At 41.5% G+C, this 23,376-nt stretch overlaps 1 protein-coding gene across 1 annotated transcript in view; it reads right to left on the bottom strand.

Moving 5' to 3' along the window:
* Positions 1-23,376, bottom strand: part of SV2A (synaptic vesicle glycoprotein 2A) — a 176,629-nt gene that overhangs the window by 7,536 nt on the left and 145,717 nt on the right. The window contains exons 8-11 of the mRNA XM_066605941.1: positions 22,373-22,461; positions 12,253-12,417; positions 10,862-10,995; positions 480-686 (exon numbers count right to left, since the gene is read on the bottom strand). Coding sequence (XP_066462038.1) covers positions 480-686; positions 10,862-10,995; positions 12,253-12,417; positions 22,373-22,461 — 595 coding nt within the window. The remainder of the gene's footprint in view (positions 1-479; positions 687-10,861; positions 10,996-12,252; positions 12,418-22,372; positions 22,462-23,376) is intronic.

The raw sequence follows: 23,376 nt of genomic DNA, 5'->3' as shown, positions 1-23,376 counted from the left end.
TTGCTATCCATACAGCATGCCTCAATATCCCGCAGCATGTCTTCTGTCCACTTGTGGGATCGATGTCACATCAAGTTGCTGAACTTTGCCAGGCTAGTGGAGGTCCGACACAATATTACATCCTGTCTCATGACTTTTGGCATGTCAGTGTATAAAGCATTTATTGACATACAACCAGTAGGGGGCACTGTGTATTTATATTATCAACAAATGCTAGTTCAGTCTTCTCTGGTAACTTTCATAACTCCATACAAAATATGACCCGGCTGCCATATTGCCTTTATTTCTCCTGTAGTGGTGGGTGGCAGATGTGACTACCTGCAGCCGGGACCCCCAGGGATCAGTTGTCGCTAAACACCTGGCCCAAAGTAGACAAGCCCATCAATGAAAGTAGGAAGTCATAACAATGATGAAACAAACCATAGCATGGAACATAAGACCGGGCCTAAAAGGGACTCTATCGTTAGATCTTTGCTCACCCAGCATACGAAGGCGTCCGATTTTGTCCATCAGCAGGGCGGACACAATGTTGCCCGGTAACACGGCTAGAGTCCCTAGAAAACTCACAAAGTAGATCATGTAGGCGTTATTAATGTCGTCACTGAAGTCGAGCTGGCATCCCTCCTTGCTGTGCAGGAACGTGCTGTTAATAATCCGACTATTGATGAATTTATATTCAAACAGGTCTGCCGATCAAAAGGAACAGTGGAAATGTCAGGAAACAGAAAGTTACCCCACCGGCGACAAACAATATAATAATAACAAACAGTCTAAAGGTCAATGCCAGCAAGATTCCACCTTATCCACCTGTTTATGTACCTAGGGGGCGGTATTATAGCAGTAATATTCTTATACATAAGAGGCACAATTATCAAACTACTAACAACGACCTGTCCGTCCGTGCGTGAGTGAGTGGGTTTGTGAGTGACTTACATGCTCTGCCCCAGATAACATGACAGTGATGTCATCGAAGCTCCTTCATCCCCAGTGAGGGAGTTACATGCTCCGCCCCTGATCACATGACAGTGAGATCATGACAGGTCCTGTACACACATGGCTGCTGTCCGGCTAAGTGTTCGTTACTATTCCATAGCAACTGAGGGTTTGTAGTCCACCCGTAATCTGCAAAGGATGCAGGCCCTTTTATGACATCACCATCATGTGATCAGGGGTGGAGCATGACGGTGACGTAATCACAGCTCCTTCATCTCCACTGCTGCGCTGCTTCTGATCCCTGTTGTATGGGATGAATAATATATGTAGTAGAGCTGTGTGTGTGTGGCGTGCATGTAGTAGAGCTGTGTGGTGCATTGCGCCACCAGAAACACTGGTACTATAATTTCCTAATAATTTCTAGCCAAATTACTAATGACAACCTGTCTGTGAGTGACTGTGTGAGTTACATTCTCCGCCCCTGAACACATTATGGTGACGTCATCAAAGGTTCTAAAACATAAAACACGCAGAGCCTGACAGCAGCTGTGTGCTTACAGGACCTGTGATGATGTCACCGTCACGTGATCCGTCACCTGGGAGTCTGTGAGTGAGTCACATGCTCTGCCCCTGATCACATGACGGTGCCATGACAACTGCATAGCTCCCCGATTTCACCGCGGGGGGCCGTATGGGACCCCCAAACATCGGTCGCGTGATTTAAATGCTGCTGTCAGAATTGACAGTGGCATTTAAGGGGTTAATAGCCGCGATCGGCCAATTGCAGCTATTGCCCGCGGGTGATACCGGCGCTATCTCCCTTCATACACGTCCTGCAATGGCAGGACGTAAAAGGACTATTGGGCCGTCACTAAGGGGTTAAGCTTCAAAAAGACCAGGGAGGTTGAAACGTAGCTTATCCATACGTAATGGGGGAATTATGCATTTTTGCTGCTTTGCACCAGATCTATGCTGCCAAGTCTTCACTTCTTACCGTCATGGGATCAGTCACCAGGGGTCTGAGCTCCGCCCCTGATCACATGATGGTGACGTCAATACAGGTCCTTCACTTTATTAAAAACCTGCAGAGCTGAACAGCAGCCGTGTGTTGACAGGACCTGAGATGATGTCACCATCAGGAAATCAGTCACCAGGGGTCTGAGCTCTGCCCCTGATTGCATGACGTTGACGTCATCACAGGTCCTTCACTTTACTGAAAACCTGCAGAGACGGACAGCAGTCGTGTGTGGACAGGTCATGTGATGATGTCACCGTCATGGCATCAATCACCAGGGCTCTGAGCTGCGCCCCCTAATCACACGACGATGACGTCATCACAGGTCTTTCACTTTACTAAAAACCTGTAGAGCAAAACAGCAGCCGTGTGCTGACAGGACCTGTGATGAGGTCACCATCATGGAATCAGTCACTGGGGCTCTGAGCTCAGCCGCTGATAACAAAACGGTGAAGACTTCACAAATCTTTCATTTTACTAAAAACCTGCAGAGCTGGACAGTAGCCATATGCTTACAGTACCTGTGATGATTTCACATGGGATCAGTCACCAGAGATCTGACCTGCGCCCCTAATCACATGATGGTCAGATCATCACAGGTCTTTCACTTTACTAAAGACCTGAAGAGCCAAACGACAGCCGTGTGCTGACATAGGGGGCAGTATTATAGTAGTTATATTCTTGTACATAGGGGGCAGTATTATAGTAGTTATATTCTTGTACATAGAAGCAGTATTATAGTAGTTATATTCTTGTACATAGGAGGCAGTATTGTAGTAGTTATATTCTTGTACATAGGGGGCAGTATTATAGTAGTTATATTCTTGTACATAGGGAGCAGTATTACAGTAGTTATATTCTTGTACATAGGGGAGCAGTATTATAGTAGTTATATTCTTGTACATAGGAGCAGTATTATAGTAGTTATATTCTTGTACATAGAGGGCAGTATTATAGTAGATATATTTTGTACATAGGGGGCAGTATTATAGTAGTTATATTCTTGTACATAGGGGCAGTATTATAGTAGTTATATTCTTGTACATAGGGGGCAGTATTATAGTAGTTATATTCTTGTACAAAGGGGGCAGTATTATAGTAGTTATATTCTTGTACATAGGAGCAGTATTACAGGAGTTATATTCTTGTACGTAGGAGGCAGTATTATAGTAGTTATATTCTTGTACATAGGGGGCAGTATTATAGTAGATATATTCTTGTACATAGGGGCAGTATTATAGTAGTTATATTCATGTACATAGGGGGCAGTATTATAGTAGTTATATTCTTGTACATAGGGGGCAGTATTATAGTAGATATATTTTGTACATAGGAGGGCAGTATTATAGTAGATATATTCTTCTACATAGAGGGCAGTATTGTAGTAGTTATATTCTTGTACATAGGAGGCAGTATTATAGTAGTTATATTTTTGTACATAGGAGCAGTATTATAGTAGTTATATTCTTGTACATAGGGGAAAGTATTATAGTAGTTATATTCTTGTACATAGGAGGCAGTATTATAGTAGTTATATTCTTGTACATAGGGGGCAGTATTATAGTAGTTATATTCTTGTACATAGGAGGCAGTATTATAGTAGTTATATTCTTGTACATAGGAGGCAGTATTATAGTAGTTATATTCTTGTACATAGGGGGCAGTATTATGTTAGTTATATTCTTATACACAGGTGGCAGTATTATAGTAGTTATATTCTTGTACATAGGGGGCAGTATTATAGTAGTTATATTCTTGTACATAGGGGGCAGTATTATAGTAGTTATATTCTTGTACATAGGGGAGCAGTATTATAGTAGTTATATTCTTGTACATAGGAGCAGTATTATAGTAGTTATATTCTTGTACATAGAGGGCAGTATTATAGTAGATATATTTTGTACATAGGGGGCAGTATTATAGTAGTTATATTCTTGTACATAGGGGGCAGTATTATAGTAGATATATTTTGTACATAGGAGGGCAGTATTATAGTAGATATATTCTTCTACATAGAGGGCAGTATTATAGTAGTTATATTCTTCTACATAGAGGGCAGTATTGTAGTAGTTATATTCTTGTACATAGGAGGCAGTATTATAGTAGTTATATTTTTGTACATAGGAGCAGTATTATAGTAGTTATATTCTTGTACATAGGGGAAAGTATTATAGTAGTTATATTCTTGTACATAGGAGGCAGTATTATAGTAGTTATATTCTTGTACATAGGGGGCAGTATTATAGTAGATATATTTTGTACATAGGAGGGCAGTATTATAGTAGATATATTCTTCTACATAGAGGGCAGTATTGTAGTAGTTATATTCTTGTACATAGGAGGCAGTATTATAGTAGTTATATTTTTGTACATAGGAGCAGTATTATAGTAGTTATATTCTTGTACATAGGGGGCAGCATTAGTATTATGGTAGTTATATTCTTGTACATGGGGGACAGTATTATAGTTATATTCTTGTACATAGGAATTAGTATTATAGTTGTTCTATTCTTGTACATAGGGGGCAGTATTATAGTAGTTATATTCTTGTACATAGGAGGCAATATTATAGTAGTTATATTCTTGTACATAGGAGGTAGTATTATAGTAGTTATATTCTTGTACATAGGGGGCAGTTTTATAGTAGTTATATTCTTGTACATAGGAGGCAGTATTATAGTAGTTATATTCTTGTACATAGGGGGCAGTATTATAGTTGTTCTATTCTTGTACATAGGGGGCAGTATTATAGTAGTTATATTCTTCTACATAGGAGGCAGTATTATAGTAGTTATATTCTTGTGCATAGGGGGCAGTATTATAGTTGTTCTATTCTTGTATATAGGGGGGCAGTATTATAGTAGTTATATTCTTGTACATAGTGGGCAGTATTATAGAAGCTATCTTCTTGTACACAGGGAGCAGTATTATAGTAGTTATATTCTTGCATATAGTGGGCAGTATTATAGTAGGTATATTCTAGTACATAGGGGCAGTATTATACTAGTTATATTCTTGTACACAGGAGGCAGTATTACAGTAGTTATATTCTTGTACATAGGGGGCAGTATTATAGTAGTTATATTCTTGTACATAGGGGGCAGTATTATAGTAGTTATATTCTTGTACGTAGGGGGCAGTATTATAGTAGTTATATTCTTGTACATAGGAGGCAGTATTATAGTAGTTATATTCTTGTACACAGGGGGCAGTATTATAGTTGTTCTATTCTTGTACATAGGGGGCAGTATTATAGTAGTTATATTCTTGTACATAGGGGGCAGTATTATAGTAGTTATATTCTTGTACGTAGGGGGCAGTATTATAGTAGTTATATTCTTGTACATAGGAGGCAGTATTATAGTAGTTATATTCTTGTACATAGTGGGCAGTATTATAGAAGCTATCTTCTTGTACATAGGGAGCAGTATTATAGTAGATATATTCTTCTACATAGAGGGCAGTATTGTAGTAGTTATATTCTTGTACATAGGAGGCAGTATTATAGTAGTTATATTTTTGTACATAGGAGCAGTATTATAGTAGTTATATTCTTGTACATAGGGGGCAGCATTAGTATTATGGTAGTTATATTCTTGTACATGGGGGGCAGTATTATAGTTATATTCTTGTACATAGGAATTAGTATTATAGTTGTTCTATTCTTGTACATAGGGGGCAGTATTATAGTAGTTATATTCTTGTACATAGGAGGCAATATTATAGTAGTTATATTCTTGTACATAGGAATTAGTATTATAGTTGTTCTATTCTTGTACATAGGGGGCAGTATTATAGTAGTTATCTTCTTGTACATAGGAGGCAATATTATAGTAGTTATATTCTTGTACATAGGAGGTAGTATTATAGTAGTTATATTCTTGTACATAGGGGGCAGTATTATAGTAGTTATATTCTTGTACATAGGGGCAGTATTATAGTAGTTATATTCTTGTACATAGGGGGCAGTATTATAGTAGTTATATCCTTGTACATAGGAGGCAGTATTATAGTAGTTATATTCTTGTAGATAGAGGGCAGTATTATAGTAGTTATATTCTTGTACACAGGGAGCAGTATTATAGTAGTTATATTCTTGTACATAGGAGGCAGTATTATAGTAGTTATATTCTTGTACATAGGGGGCAGTATTATAGTAGTTATATTCTTGTACATAGGGGCAGTATTATAGTAGTTATATTCTTGTACATAGGAGGCAGTATTATAGTAGTTATATTCTTGTACATAGGAGGCAGTATTATAGTAGTTATATTCTTGTACATAGGAGGCAGTATTATAGTAGTTATATTCTTGTACATAGGAGGCAGTATTATAGTAGTTATATTCTTGTACATAGGGGGCAGTATTATAGTTGTTCTATTCTTGTACATAGGGGGCAGTATTATAGTAGTTATATTCTTCTACATAGGAGGCAGTATTATAGTAGTTATATTCTTGTACATAGGGGGCAGTATTATAGTTGTTCTATTCTTGTATATAGGGGGCAGTATTATAGTAGTTATATTCTTGTACATAGTGGGCAGTATTATAGAAGCTATCTTCTTGTACATAGGGAGCAGTATTATAGTAGTTATATTCTTGCATATAGCGGGCAGTATTATAGTAGGTATATTCTAGTACATAGGGGCAGTATTATAGTAGTTATATTCTTGTACTTGGGGGCAGTATTATACTAGTTATATTCTTCTACATAGGGGTCAGTATTATACTAGTCATATTCTTGTACATAGGGGGCAGTATTATAGTAGTTATATTCTTGTACATAGGGGGCAGTATTATAGTAGTTATATTCTTGTACGTAGGGGGCAGTATTATAGTAGTTATATTCTTGTACATAGGAGGCAGTATTATAGTAGTTATATTCTTGTACACAGGGGGCAGTATTATAGTTGTTCTATTCTTGTATATAGGGGGCAGTATTATAGTAGTTATATTCTTGTACATAGTGGGCAGTATTATAGAAGCTATGTTCTTGTACATAGGGGTCAGTATTATACTAGTCATATTCTTGTACACAGGAGGCAGTATTACAGTAGTTATATTCTTGTACATAGGGGGCAGTATTATAGTAGTTATATTCTTGTACATAGGGGGCAGTATTATAGTAGTTATATTCTTGTACGTAGGGGGCAATATTATAGTAGTTATATTCTTGTACATAGGAGGCAGTATTATAGTAGTTATATTCTTGTACACAGGGGGCAGTATTATAGTTGTTCTATTCTTGTATATAGGGGGCAGTATTATAGTAGTTATATTCTTGTACATAGTGGGCAGTATTATAGAAGCTATCTTCTTGTACATAGGGGACAGTATTATAGTAGTTATATTCTTGTACATAGGAGGCAGTATTATAGTAGTTATATTCTTGTACATAGGGGGCAGTATTATAGTAGTTATATTCTTGTACATAGGGGGCAGTATTATAGTAGTTACATTCTTGCATATAGTGGGCAGTATTATAGTAGGTATATTCTTGTACATAGGAGGCAGTATTATAGTAGTTATATTCTTGTACATAGGAGGCAGTATTATAGTAGTTATATTCTTGTACATAGGAACAGTATTATACTAGTTATATTCTTGTACATAGGGAGCAGTATTATACTAGTTATATTCTTGTACATAGGGAGCAGCATTAGTATTACAGTAGTTATATTCTTGTACATGGGGGGCAGTATTATAGTTATCTTCTTGTACATAGCAGGTAGTATTATAGTAGTTATATTCTTGTACATAGGGGGCAGCATTAGTATTATAGTAGTTATATTCTTGTACATGGGGGGTAGTATTATAGTTATCTTCTTGTACATAGCAGGTAGTATTATAGTTGTTCCATTCTTGTACATAGGGGGCAGTATTATAGTAGTTATATTCTTGTACATAGGGGGCAGTATTATAGTAGTTATATTCTTGTACATAGGAGGTAGTATTATAGTTGTTCTATTCTTGTATATAGGGGGCAGTATTATAGTAGTTATATTCTTGTACATAGGGGGCAGTATTATAGTAGTTATATTCTTGTACATAGGAGCAGTGTTATAGTAGTTATGTTCTTGTACATAGGGGGCAGTATTATAGTAGTTATATTCTTGTACATAGGGGGCAGTATTATAGTAGTTATATTCTTGCACATAGGAGCAGTGTTATAGTAGTTATGTTCTTGTACATAGGGGGCAGTATTATAGTAGCTATATTCTTGTACATAGGGGCAGCATTATAGTAGTTATACTTTTGTACATAGAGTGCAGTATTGTAGTAGTTATTTTCTTGTACATATGGGCAGTATTATAGTAGTTCAATTCTTGTACATAGGGGGCAGTATTATAGTAGTTATATTCTTGTACATAGGGGCAGTATTATAGTAGTTATATTCTTGTACATAGGAGGCAGTATTATAGTAGTTATATTCTTGTACATAGGGGCAGTAATATAGTAGTTATATTTTTGTACATATGAGGCAGTATTATAGTAGTTATATTCTTGTACATAGGGGGCAGTATTATAGTAGTTATATTCTTGTACATAGGGGCAGTATTATGGTAGTTATATTCTTGTACATAGGAGGCAGTATTATAGTAGTTATATTCTTGTACATAGGGGGGCAGTATTATAGTAGTTATATTCTTGTACATAGGAGGCAGTATTATAGTAGTTATATTCTTGTACATAGGGGGGCAGTATTATAGTAGTTATATTCTTGTATGTAGGGGCAGTATTATAGTAGTTATATTCTTGTAAATAGGGGAGCAGTATTATAGTGGGTATATTCTTGTACATAGGAGCAGTATTATAGTAGTTATATTCTTGTACATAGGGGCAGTAATATAGTAGTTATATTTTTGTACATATGAGGCAGTATTATAGTAGTTATATTCTTGTACATAGGGGGCAGTATTATAGTAGTTATATTCTTGTACATAGGGGCAGTATTATGGTAGTTATATTCTTGTACATAGGAGGCAGTATTATAGTAGTTATATTCTTGTACATAGGGGGGCAGTATTATAGTAGTTATATTCTTGTACATAGGAGGCAGTATTATAGTAGTTATATTCTTGTACATAGGGGGGCAGTATTATAGTAGTTATATTCTTGTATGTAGGGGCAGTATTATAGTAGTTATATTCTTGTAAATAGGGGAGCAGTATTATAGTGGGTATATTCTTGTACATAGGAGCAGTATTATAGTAGTTATATTCTTGTACATAGGGAGCAGTATTATAGTAGTTATATTCTTGTACATAGGAGGCAGTATTATAGTAGTTATATTCTTGTACATAGGGGGGCAGTATTATAGTAGTTATATTCTTGTATGTAGGGGCAGTATTATAGTAGTTATATTCTTGTAAATAGGGGAGCAGTATTATAGTGGGTATATTCTTGTACATAGGAGCAGTATTATAGTAGTTATATTCTTGTACATAGGAGCAGTATTATAGTAGTTATATTCTTGTACATAGGGAGCAGTATTATAGTAGTTATATTCTTGTAAATAGGGGAGCAGTATTATAGTAGTTATATTCCTGTACATAGGGGGCAGTATTATAGTAGTTATATTCTTGTACATAGGGGGCAGTATTATAGTAGTTATATTCTTGTACATAGGGGGCAGTATTATAGCAGTTATATTCTTGTACATAGGGGGCAGTATTATAGTAGTTATATTCTTGTACATAGGGAGCAGTATTATAGTAGTTATATTCTTGTACATAGGGGCAGTATTATAGTAGTTATATTCTTGTACATAGGAGGCAGTATTATAGTAGATATATTCTTGTACATAGGAGGCAGTATTATAGTAGTTATATTCTTGTACATAGAGGGCAGTATTGTAGTAGTTATATTCTTGTACATAGGGGCAGTATTATAGTAGTTATATTCTTGTACATAGGAGGCAGTATTATAGTAGTTATATTCTTGTACATAGGGGGCAGTATTATAGTAGTTATATTCTTGTACATAGGAGGCAGTATTATAGTAGTTATATTCTTGTACATAGGAGCAGTATTATAGTAGTTATATTCTTGTACATAGGGGGCAGTATTATAGTAGTTATATTCTTGTACATAGGAGCAGTATTATAGTAGTTATATTCTTGTACATAGGGGGCAGTATTATAGTAGTTATATTCTTGTACATAGGAGCAGTATTATAGTAGTTATATTCTTGTACATAGGGGGCAGTATTATAGTAGTTATATTCTTGTACATAGGGAGCAGTATTATAGTAGTTATATTCTTGTACATAGGGGGCAGTATTATAGTAGTTATATACTTGTACATAGGGGGCAGTATTATAGTAGTTATATTCTTGTACATAGGGGGCAGTATTATAGTAGTTATATTCTTGTACATAGGAGGCAGTATTATAGTAGTTATATTCTTGTACATAGGAGCAGTATTATAGTGGGTATATTCTTGTACATAGTGGTCAGTATTATAGTAGTTATATTCTTGTATGTAGGGGGGCAGTATTATAGTAGTTATATTCTTGTAAATAGGGGAGCAGTATTATAGTGGGTTTATTCTTGTACATAGGGGGCAGTATTAGAGGAGCTATATTCTTGTACATGGAGGCATTTTCATGTTATTATGCAGTTGGGGAAAGTGCCTGCTTGACTAAAAATAATAATAATAATGTTCAGGAGATTTGACTTATTTTGAGATTTCTGTAGGAACACCTCTGCAGTTTGCCTTAATACGAAGCGAATACAATAAAGTATGGACCCTTTGATGGGTCCACTTCAATTACAATTCGAAAATCATATACACAAGTTAAAAAAATATTTCTCAAATTTGATTGGTTAAGATTAGGTGGATGTGGGTACTTGTGTGTTCACCATTTTTACTGCAAAGTCACCAGACTAGAAAAGTAAGAGTAAGTTATCACCTGTGTTGTAGAACATGGTAGAGATGAAAGTGCAGTTCTTGAAGAAAGTGTTACTGGATGTGATATCTTCAAAGTAACAGTCTTTGAACAAGGAATCTTCAAATATAACAGATTTCAGCTTGAGGCCAATGAATCTTTTGAGACAAGAGCAAGAGGTGTGATTATTGTAGGTCTCAGTAAATACTGTAAGTGACATATAAAAAGGTTGAAGATAGCAGAAGAACATGTCTTAGATTGTTCTACCAGAAGATACCGTTAAGTTGCTCCTGACTTCTACTACCTACTTCTTTAACAATCTGCCTCATCGTTATTCTTTAAAGGGTCAATTCCTGTAATTGGGGGTACCAGTACCTAATTCTTGAAGAACACGTCCTCTTTCCCTTGGGTTGCTTTTCTGTCATATTAATGTATCTAGTCAAACATTTCGGGGATGATGGGTGACATCCATCATGGAAACTCCTACAGGGGTTGTTATTCATTTTTCCCTAAAAAGCTATTTAATTAAAGAGGTTTCACCTCCAGAGACATTGATAACATATTGGTTATCTGGTTATCAGGATGTTTAACTTCCTGTACCCCAAAAATGTCTAGACTTCACTTTGACCTTTCTAAAAATGCCCCATTTAGCTTATTTAAAGGGACTCTTGAAACAAAGAAATCAATACAAGTAAGCAGATGATCAGGCTCCATTGTTTGTCACTCCGCAGGATTCTCTGTATGTTCCAAAATCTGAAGGGTATGTAAGAGTTAATCTACTGCTGATCTGTTCCATTTTCAGCTAGAGATTGGCTGAGGGTGGAGCCTTAATCAAGGGAGTGGCTTAATATCTTTGTCCTATTGCACACAGAGGGGGAGGCTCCTGCTGCAGCCAATTGCCTTGCAGTCACTAGATAGTGAAGAGCAGGGAAAGAGGAACTTGGGTTATCTTTAGAGAAAAGATTTCTAATTCTATTTCTCAGTTGTAAATTGTAATGTGAGATAAAATAGTATTAAAAAAGGGAGGTTAAGGAAGGAAGTCCAGGATTTAAAAACCATTTTTTGTACATTTTCTATGTTTAGTGTTCTTTTAAAATGTCATATCTCCAGGTAGCGGAAGGTATATCATGCTGGTTACTACACCCCTTGAGTATTATACTTAGTTTGTAAAGTAGTAAACCTACTCTATCTATTTTTGAGAGTAATTTCTCTAAAGGGTATGATTGATTTATTAAATATGCATTGATGTGAGGGAAGCAGCCATTATATACTACAAAACTAAACCACCTTAGGCCCCATCCATCATTGATGTCACCGGGTTATTAGTAGCTACACTACAAAATGCCTCATACCAGTCTTTGTAAACTATTGGTGCATACTAGTCCATAAACAACAAGGACATTGTATTCTCTTACTTGTCATTTTGGTATTCGCCATTCTTGTGTACTTGGTTTTCGAGAGTGAAGTTAAAGTTGAAGCTGATCACCCTCTCGTTGGAGAAATATTTGGTGCGTGAGGCATAGTCGATGTTCTGAAGATGTTTGATCATGTCTGGGAACCAAACAGTCAGTCCGTAGTAGCTGAGAAAATAATGGAAAGAAGTGTTAAAGAAGAAGAGTGTCCACTGGCTTCCATATATAAAAAATCCTAAATTATCTAACTGTGATTTCCGAGTCGAACACAAAGCACCAAACAAAAATGTTATGTCCTTAGGGGACAAAAACACACAAAGTACAGACAAAAAGTTTATAAGGAAACCAAAGGTGGGGAAACAGGGAATCTTATCCTAACCTATCGATATGAGAAGACCCTACCTTAAAGCAGAGCGCTCACCCTGATAGGAGCGACCCTGCATCAACTCAGATAAAGTAGATAACTAAACGGACTTATACGAACTGAGATGCAGGACTAGACCATAAGCTGCTAACTTCACCAGAGACATCTTGAGATAGAGTGTATAACCGGCAAATTCTGTGAGGAGGAGCCAAAATAAGTGTGCACAAACTAAAGCTGATTGGCTGACTGGGATACACACCTACCAGCTGACCAGTCAATCTTCACACCAACAGAGAAGTGTCCTCATCAGCATTCAGCAGCAAAATAAACTGAGCATACGCTGCCAAGAGGATCACATTGAACAGGGCTGATGACAGTCAGTCACTAGTCAGCGGGAATCTTAGTGGTATACATTGGTGGTTCTCCACCAGGTACCAAGTGCTGGAGGGAGGAATAAAAAGCATTCGAGGAAAGATATAGAAGAAAGAAAGCAAAAGGAGACATTTTGAATAAGTAGGCAATCTGGCCATACTTTGAAAGTGATCTTTATGACTATTACCACATCCCAAATTAAATGGGTAATGTCCAGATTGTTAGTGTTTTGCATACAGATATACTATAGGCCTTTATTTTGTGAGATGTAAAGAAATAAGAGGGGCTTTTTCTAGGGTAAAGTTATTATAGAGTGCAGTTATTCTAGGGAGGGGTTACTCCAGAGTGCAGTTATTCCAGGGCAGGGTTATTCCAGAGTGGAGTTATTCCAGGGCAGGGTTATTCCAGGGTGGAGTTATTCCAGGGCAGGGTTATTCCAGAGTGGAGTTATTCCAGGGCAGGGTTATTCCAGGGTGGAGTTATTCCAGGGCAGGTTTATTCCAAAGTGGAGTTATTCCAGGGCGGGGTTATTCCAGGGTGGAGTTATTCCAGGGCAGGTTTATTCCAAAGTGGAGTTATTCCAGGGCGGGGTTATTCCAAAGTGGAGTTATTCCAGGGCGGGGTTATTCCAGTGTGAAGTTATTCCAAGGCAGTGTTATTCCAGAGTGGAGTTACTCAAGGGTGGGGTTGTTCCAAAGTGGAGTTATTCCAGGGCGGGGGTTATTCCAGAGTGGAGTTATTCCAGGGCGGGGTTATTCCAGAGTGGAGTTATTCCAGGGCGGGGTTATTTCAGAGTGGAGTTATTCCAGGGCGGGGGTTATTCCAGAGTGGAGTTATCCCAGGACAGGGTTATTCGACAATGTAGTTATTCCAGGGCGGGGTTATTCCAGAGTGGAGTTATTTCATGGCGGGGTTATTCCAGAGTGGAGTTATTCCAGGGTGGGGTTATTCCAGAGTGAAGTTATTCAAGGGCGGGCTTATTACAGAGTGGAGTTGTTCCAGGGTGGGGTTATATCAGGGTGGAGTTTTTCAAGGGGCGGGGTTATATCAGAGGCGAGTTATTCCAGGGCAGGGTTATTCCAGAGTGGAGTTATTCCAGGGCGGGGTTATTCCAAAGTGGAGTTACTCAAGGGCAGGGTTGCTCCATCCAAGCATGGGTGTAAATAATGAGTAATGGGAAGTCACACAAAGAAACAACATAAGACAAGAAACAGGATGAATATGAATCAGATGGACTTTTGTCTGTTAATGAATTCTACCAATGGGATTAGCTGAGTATTAAGCTTCTCTTTACAATAGGGTAAAGGCATAATTTCACATTTGTATATTAGCATAAACGAGCTATTAATATAATTTTCATATGCATCTGAGCGAGTCATCCGTCTACTTCCACATATGCTAGGGTAACAATGCGTGAAATGAGGAGCAACGTTTAGTAGCATTAGTCTCTATTAGCAGCTACTGGCAGTGGCGGCTTTGCTGGTTTAGCGGCCCTTTAAGTCACCATAGGTCTCCCATGTCAGCTTTATTCTATACTGCAAATAAATAGCCTCTCATGTAATAAGGTGATCTGTGAAATCAATAGACGGCTCGGTCTCCACTCTGTTGTTGTGTTCTGTCCTTCCAAATATTGTCTTTACAGCGGGAGGAGAAACCACACAAGACAGAATCTTACATTCTCTTCTCCCCTAAAGCTTCCAATCTCGTTATCTCTTCCAGTGACGAACCGCAGGCCTATAACTTCATTAGTAAGTCATTTCTGCCTCCTTTAATGTGCAGCCAAGGAATGGCAAGCGGTAACTGGGAATATGGCATTTTAATTACTTCCCTGACAGCTTGAATTAATTGTTATTTGGGGGGAAATCAATTTGGAAGCTTCAGTCCTAAAATCCAGGAGTAAACGGGAGTTGATGATGCCCTTCCCTGTAGAAATCACTGGCGGCTTCCAGGACAGGTAAGTGGTTAAATAAATCAGACATGGAAAACAAAAACATGCGACGCTTGGGCAGAGGCCAGCCAATAGGGCGAGGGAGAGAAAGCAGGGATAGTATCAGTACTCCTTAAGGCCTTAGTCAGACGGGCGTTTTTTTGCGCGATTTGCGCATGCGCATGCGTCCGGCGATTTTATAAAACCATTGCTTTGCAATGGTATCGGACACATGAGCGCTTTTTATGCGCTCGTCCGATAAATTATAGAACAGAAATCGCAGATCGCACCTATCTGCGATCTGCGATTCCTGTTCTCTTCTCTATATGCGCTCAATGGGGCCGGCGGCAGCAGCGCCGACCCCATTGAGAACATATAGAAGACAAATCATTCTTCTCTGCCACAGCTGTAATAGCAATACAGCCGCCTCCATTGAAAGCAATGGGCTGCCGGCGTGCGCGGGGTGAATTGTCGGGAAGGGCTTAAATATATAAGCCCTTCCCTGCAATTCATCCAGAAAAGTGTTAAAATAAAATATATATATATACTCACCTGCTCCCGGCAGCCGGAGTTCCGCGCGGCCGGCCTGCAGTGGGTGTGAAGGGGGTGTGAGTTAGACCTGCCCCCTGATTGGCTCAGCGCTGAGCCAATCAGAGGGAGGTCCCCTTCACACCCGCTGCAGGCCGGCTGCGCGGAACTCCGGCTGCCGGGATAAGGTCAGTATATATATTTTTTTTATTTTAACACTTTTCTGGATGAATTGCAGGGAAGGGCTTATATATTTAAGCCCTTCCCGACAATTCATCCCGTACTCGCCCGCAGCGCACTGCTTTCAATGGAGTCGGCTTAATTGCCGGCTCCATTGAATGCAATGCGCTGGACAGCTCCAGCCCGTTTCTAATGAAATGCGGCTAGGAGCAGATTTTCGGGCGATTTTCGGGCACCGGTCACGCGATTTGCGGATGCGCATCCGTCATGCGATCGGCAAATCGTGCGAAAAAGCGCCCGTCTGACTAAGGCCTAATAGAGGACAGTCGGCTGAGAAGCTTTGATTCTCCATAGACCTGCTCAGGTATCAGTTTCACATCACATATTAGGGAATCAGTGTTGATTAACCCGATATGGACCAAGCACTGTAAATTTACGGCGCTTGCTCCTGGGCTGTGAGAATACAGTACGGAATTAAATGGGTTTTCCAGGGAAACACTATTGATGACCTATCATCAGGATAGGTCATCAACAGTTGGTGTCAGCAGCACAAATACACAGAGGTCGGAGTGGAAGCAGCAGAAGCCTCAGACCTCTGTGCAACGGCCGACGCTGGTAACTGCAGGCTCCTATTGATTTCAATGAGAGGGATCCTGCAGTTACAAGCGCCGGCCACTACACAGAGGTTGGTGAGGAGACTTCCACTCCGACCTCTGTGTATTTGTAGCACTGGCAGCATGCGCCCGCTCAGCTGATCGGTTGTGGTCCCCAGCGACGGACCCCAGCCGATCAACTATTGATGACCTATCCTGATGATCGGTGGTCAATAGTATTTCCCTGGAAGACCCCTTTACAGTTCCTGCAGTCTAGCAGCAGCAGGTCGGGTGCTCGGCCCTCAGGGACATGCCTTCCCATTTATAGGCTACACAGCCCTGACATGCGAGGTGGCACCCGGCATGTCAGAGCAGCAGGGTCTTTGCAGACCCCAAACCAGCTCTTACAGGGACTAATGTTGCACTAGGGAGATGTTTTCCCTGTAATTGGGGCTCCTAGTAATGCCGAAGTTACAGTGGAAAATTGTGAAATTAAAAAATAACTACATTGTAAGTGTCCCCAGGAGGTCATATATGATGTTATGGGGGGCAGAGATGTTAAAAGCAGTTACAAAGATAAGTGAAAAGAAAATAAGACAAATATATATATATTTGTAAAAACCAGTCCCGCCCCCAGAAGGAGTTGTCGTTCTGCTGCAGACCCCGTCCTGCAGCCCCATCTCAGGTCTGTAAATGATTGAGTTGTGGTGATTAGATGGACGGTCCTGTCTCCGGAGGCCCTAAAAGTGGTTCCCCCTTGGCCTATAAGAGACTCTCGAAGGTTCTTTGTGTCTGTCGGAATTATTTCCAGGCACTTGATTGAAGAACAGGTTGTCACGCAGCGCCCATTATATGTACTTGACACCCACTAATCATCACCTCCATTTGCAGTGGTGTCGTACGGAGTGGAACCGGGTTGTCTTCAGCGATGAATCCAGGTTTAGTTTGGGCGCTGACGACGGCCGTGTTCATGTCTGGAGACCTAGTAGTGAGCACCTTAATCCTGCCTTAGCTGTGGAGCGGCACACTGCCCCCTGCTGGCGTGATGGTCTGGGGGGGTCATCACATACGACAGTCGGTCCCCCCTAGTGATGGTACGAGGGACAATGACAGCTCAGCGATATGTTCAGGACATCCTGCAGCCACGTGTGTTCCTCTAATGGCGGCCTCCAAGAGGCTTCCAGCAGGATGTATACAAGACGTGATACGGGGGGCCATGGAGGCGTACAGGTTCCCTATGGTAAAGTGCAGCATATCAGTCCTCATTTGCTGTAACTGCGCCTCTAGATTGTGTAAACTTGTACAGTCGGCGTCCCCGATGGTCCCATACATGTTCTACTGGTGATAAATCTGGTGACCGGGCAGGAAGTGTGACAATGTTTTGGGGGGCTCCTGTGACCCCCTTGTGTGTCTCCAAGCTAGAGGCCGTAAAACAAGGAACTAGAGCCTCCATGCCCACCCGTATCACATCTTGTATCCAAGCTAGAGGTGGTACAACAGGGTACTAGAGTCTTCATGCCCCCCCGTATCACATCTTGTATCCAAGCTAAAGGCAGTACAACAGGGTACTAGAGCCTCCATGCCCACCCGTATCACATCTTGTATCCAAGCTAGAGGCGGTACAACAGGGTACTAGAGCCTCCATGCCCACCCGTATCACATCTTGTATCCAAGCTATAGGCAGTACAACAGGGTACTAGAGCCTCCATGCCCCCTGTATCACATCTTGTATCCAAGCTAGAGGCGGTACAACAGGGTACTAGAGCCTACATGCCCACCTGTATCACATCTTGTATCCAAGCTAGAGGCAGTACAACAGGGTACTAGAGTCTTCATGCCCCCCCGTATCACATCTTGTATCCAAGCTAGAGGTGGTACTAGAGCCTCCATGCCCCCCGTATCACATCTTGTATCCAAGCTAGAGGCAGTACAACTGGATACTAGAGCCTCCATGCCCACCCATATCACATCTTGTATCCAAGCTAAAGGCGGTACAACAGGGTACTAGAGTCTTCATGCCCCCCCGTATCACATCTTGTATCCAAGCTAGAGGCCGTACAACAGGGTACTAGAGCCTCCATGCCCACCCGTATCACATCTTGTATCTAAGCTAGAGGAGGTACAACAGGGTACTAGAGTTTCCATGCTCCCCCGTATCACATCTTGTATCCAAGCTAGAGGCGGTACAACAGGGCACTAGAGCCTCCATGCCCACCCGTATCACATCCTGCATCCAAGCTAAAGGGGATACAACAGGGTACTAGAGCCTCCATGCCTGGCCGTATCACATCTTGTATCCAAGCTAGAGGCGGCACAACAGGGTATGAGAACCTCCATGCCCACCCGTATCACATCTTGTATCCAAGCTAGAGGCGGTACAACAGGGTACTAGAACCTCCATGCCCACCCGTATCACATCCTGCATCCAAGCTAAAGGGGATACAACAGGGTACTAGAGCCTCCATGCCCACCCGTATCACATCCTGTATCCAAGCTAGAGGGGATACAACAGGGTACTAGAGTCTCCATGCCCCCCCCCCATATCACATCTTGTATCCAAGCTAGAGGCGGTACAACAGGGTACTGGAGCCTCCATGCCTGGCCGTATCACATCTTGTATCCAAGCTAGAGGCGGCACAACAGGGTATGAGAACCTCCATGCCCACCCGTATCACATCTTGTATCCAAGCTAGAGGGGGTACAACAGGGTACTAGAACCTCCATGCCCACCCGTATCACATCCTGTATCCAAGCTAAAGGGGATACAACAGGGTACTAGAGCCTCCATGCCCACCTGTATCACATCCTGTATCCAAGCTAGAGGGGATACAACAGGGTACTAGAGTCTCCATGCCCCCCCCGCCCCCCGTATCACATTTTGTATCCAAGCTAGAGGCGGTACAACAGGGTACTAGAGCCTCCATGCCTGCCCTTATCACATCTTGTATCCAAGCTAGAGGTGGTACAACAGGGTACTAGAGCCTCCATGCCCGCCTGTATCACATCTTGTATCCAAGCTAGAGGCGGCACAACAGGGTACTAGAGCCTCCATGCCCTCCAGTATCACATCTTGTATCCAAGCTAGAGGTAGTACAACAGGGTACTAGAGCCTCCATGCCCCCCGTATCACATCTTGTATCCAAACTAGAGGCGGTACAACAGGGTACTAGAGCCTCCATGCCTGCCTGTATCACATCAATACCTCCAAATAAAATGGCAAACGCATTACTTTATTATGATGTAAATATAATCCTTTTGATAATAACGAGCTGGACGTATTGAAGTTTTTAACTTTTTGTACAAAACAGTAAAAAAATTCAGTGGAAAAAAGAATGAAAAAATAGCCCCATGTGTCACACAAAAAATGCAGCAAAAGTAATTTTGGCAGACTAAGGCCTTAGTCAGACGAGCGTTTTTAGCCGCGATTTGCGCATGCGCATGCGCCCGGCGATTTTATAAAACCATTGCTTTGCAATGGTATCGGACACATGAGCGCTTTTTATGCGCTCGTCCGATAAATTATAGAACAGAAATCGCAGATCGCACCTATCTGCGATCTGCGATTCCTGTTCTCTTCTCTATATGCGCTCAATGGGGCCGGCGGCAGCAGCGCCGACCCCATTGAGAACATATAGAAGACAAATCATTCTTCTCTGCCACAGCTGTAACAGCTGTGGCAGAGAAGAACGATGTTAGCCCATTGAATTCAATGGAGCGGCAATACAGCCGCTCCATTGAAAGCAATGGGCTGCCGGCGTGCGCGGGGTGAATTGTCGGGAAGGGGTTAAATATATAAGCCCTTCCCTGCAATTCATCCTAAAATGTGTTAAAATAAAAAAAAATTGTATACTCACCTTTCCGCTGCAGCCGGAGTCCAGCCGCCGCCGCTGTCAGTTCTCCTGAACTGCTTCTCGGCACTATTTAGCCAGCGGGGCTTTAAAATCCCCGCCTGCTGAATGATCTGCCTCTGATTGGTCACAGCCCTGACCAATCAGAGGCAGGTTTCACTCACACACCCATTCATGAATTCATGAATGGGTGAGTGACTGCTGCCTCTCAGCGCTGAGCCAATCAGGGGCAGGTCTGGCTCACATCCATTCATGAATTCATGAATGGGTGGGAGTGAGACATGCCTCTGATTGGCTCAGCGCTGAGCCAATCAGGGGGCAGCTCTGACTCACACCCCCTTCACACCCACTGCAGGACGGCCACGCGGAGCTCCGGCTGCCGGGAGAAGGTAAGTATATATATATTTTTTATTTTAACACTTTTCTGGATGAATTGCAGGGAAGGGCTTATATATTTAAGCCCTTCCCGACAATTCATCCCACACTCGCCCGCAGTGCATTGCTTTCAATGGAGCAGGCTGTATTGCCGGCTCCATTGAATGCAATGCGCTGGACACCTCCGGCCCGTTTCTAATGAAACGCGGCTAGGAGCAGATTTTCGGGCGATTTTCGGGCACCGGTCACGCGATTTGCGGATGCGCATCCGTCATGCGATCCGCAAATCGCGCGAAAAAACGCCCGTCTGACTAAGGCCTAAGAAAAAAATCGGTCCATAAAGCTACCTCATGTGTAAAATCACTAAAGAGTCTGGTCCTTTAGCACTGCAGCCCTCTGACATCGCTGACAGTGGACACATGCCGCAGCACCACAATCCGAGGTAACTTCCTGTGCCGCTGTTTATCCTTTAAATGCCGCTCTCAGCATGTAAATGTCACAATCAGGATTCTGGTGCCCCAAACACCCGCCACCCTGATTTTGATGTCTTGAAAGCTCCCAGGGCTGCCATGAATCCCGTGTTTCCCCCCAAATAAGACCCTGTCTTATATTAATTTTTGTCTCAATAGAGGCACTGGGTTTAATTTTTGGGGATGTCTTATTTTACTTACCCAGCAGGCTCTGTCCAGGGCCCTCCTGCTGCTCTCCACAGCTCCGTCGAAGTTCCTGCACCCACACAGGATCAATTCCTTGTAACGGGATTCATAAATCCCGCCTCCACGAAACAATGGCTGTGATTGGTTTTTTGAGAGTTGCTCAGCCAATCAATGCAGTGCCTGATGAACCAATGCGATGGCTGTGATTGGTTCATCAAGCGCTGCTTTGATTAGCTGAGCAGCGCTCAAAGAACCAATCACAGCCATCACGTCGTGTAGGCGGGATTTATGAATTGCCTTAGCCACGGCTCAGCCAATTCATAAATCCCACCTCCACAACGTAATGACTGTGATTGGTTCTTCGAGTGCCGTGGCTCAGCCAATCAATGAGCGCTCAAATAATCAATCACAGCCATTGCTTCCTGGAGGCGGGATTTATGAATCCTGTAACCAGGAAGTGGTCCTCTATGAACGGCTGAAGACTGTGGGAACTGTGCCGGAGCTCTGGAGAGCAGCGGAAGGGACCTAAACTGAGCCTGCTAGGTAATGTTTTCCTTTTTTAATGTAATGCAGCTAGGGCTTATTTTCAGGGTAGGGCTTATATTTCAAGCCGCCCTGAAAATCCAGAAAAATCAGATTAGGGCTTATTTTCAGGATAGGTCTTATTTTGGGATGAACATGGAAGCTAGTAGCATGTCTTCATAGATCTCCAGACATAATACTGTATATACTGTATGAGTGATTATACAATCAAAACTTTACGTCCCCTATGGTAAAAAAAATGTGGCCATGGAGGCCATCTTCAAGGAGAAGGCGCTTTTGGCTTGGCAGCATTAATTATCAGCGTGGCATTAATAATTACATCAGATCCGGGAGAAATGCGAGGCTGACAGCTGAGGTAATACAGGGAGGGCGGCCCGTGCCGTACGCGGTTGTGACTAATGCTGTCACATCTACCTAATTAAAAATGAAATGTGAATTAGCTGAAGACCAAAGAGTGACGACACCTCCCAGCCCGAACTAAACATTGGCAGACTCCATCTCGAGACTCGTCCGAAGAGAAGGAAGCCAGACGGTCCTGCAGCGGTTGCCATGACGATAGTAATTTCACAGCGCGGCTTTGAATGTGACGGAGCGAGGAGGCAGTGTGCGACGCTAAGCACTGTTATTAGTAAATCTAAGCAGCTTTCCGTAAAATCAACAAAAACAAGAAAAAAAAATCTGCATCCAAAATTTAGGGCTTTCCTTGTCTGATAACATCATTTACCGGTCCAACCTACCTGAAAGACATTGTGAACCAGACGGCCATCATCATGAGGGTGATGCGTCTGTACTCCGGGGCAAAGCACTGCTGGAAATTAGTCCAAACCTGCAAACATATATAAAAAGGATGTATAAAGTATAGACCAAAATCATCTAGAAAATCGACATACAACAGAATGTACAAAAAGAATGGCTGTGATTGGTGCATTGAGCGCTGGCTCTGATTGGCTGAGCCAGCGCTTGAGAACCAATCAGAGCAATCTCTTGCTGGAGGCGGGGTCTTGCGTCTTTTAATACTTTAGCTTGGTGCGTATTTTACTTATGATGTAAGTAAATATGCCTCCCACTGTCTAACTATGAGACAGTTTAGTAAATGTGCCCCGATATCTGTATTCTCATTGGTGCTATATCTAATAATTAGAGGCAGTAGTACAACTCAAAGGGAACAAAATAACGTAATAAATATACAAGGTGTCTCAAACGTGTGCAAACTTGAAAATTGAGGGGAAACTGATCAAATATGCCGATAACATAAAGCTAGGAGGGATAGTTAACACTAGGGAAGAGAGAGAGTATTCAAAAAGATCTAGAAAAGCTTGAACAGTGGTCGGCGACTAACAGAATGGGATTTAAAATATTAAAAAAACATATAGAGGAACTGGGCTAAGCAGCAACACATGTAAAAAAGACTTAGATATACTAATAGATCACAGACTGAACATGAGTCAACAATGTGATGCAGCAGCCAAAAAGGAAAACACAATTCTGGGATGTAATAACCCCTTAAGGAGCAGGCTATTTTGTACCTTAAGGACCAGACACTTTTTAGGGATTTTACACATGTGGTGATTTAACTGCCCTATTTTTTTTTCAGTTACAGTAAATGTGGACCGATATGTTGCAGGATACCATGCAGAACCTGTATGTCTCCATGCCTGCCGATATCACATCTTGTTTCCAAGCTAGAGGCGGTACAGCAGGGTACTAGAGCCTCCATGCCCACCTGTATCACATCTTGTAT

Source organism: Eleutherodactylus coqui, chromosome 6, assembly GCF_035609145.1.
Source record: "Eleutherodactylus coqui strain aEleCoq1 chromosome 6, aEleCoq1.hap1, whole genome shotgun sequence".
NCBI lineage: Eukaryota > Metazoa > Chordata > Amphibia > Anura > Eleutherodactylidae > Eleutherodactylus > Eleutherodactylus coqui.
The sequence above is the reverse complement of the archived record's forward strand: the minus strand, read 5'-3'. Positions and strand labels throughout refer to the sequence as shown.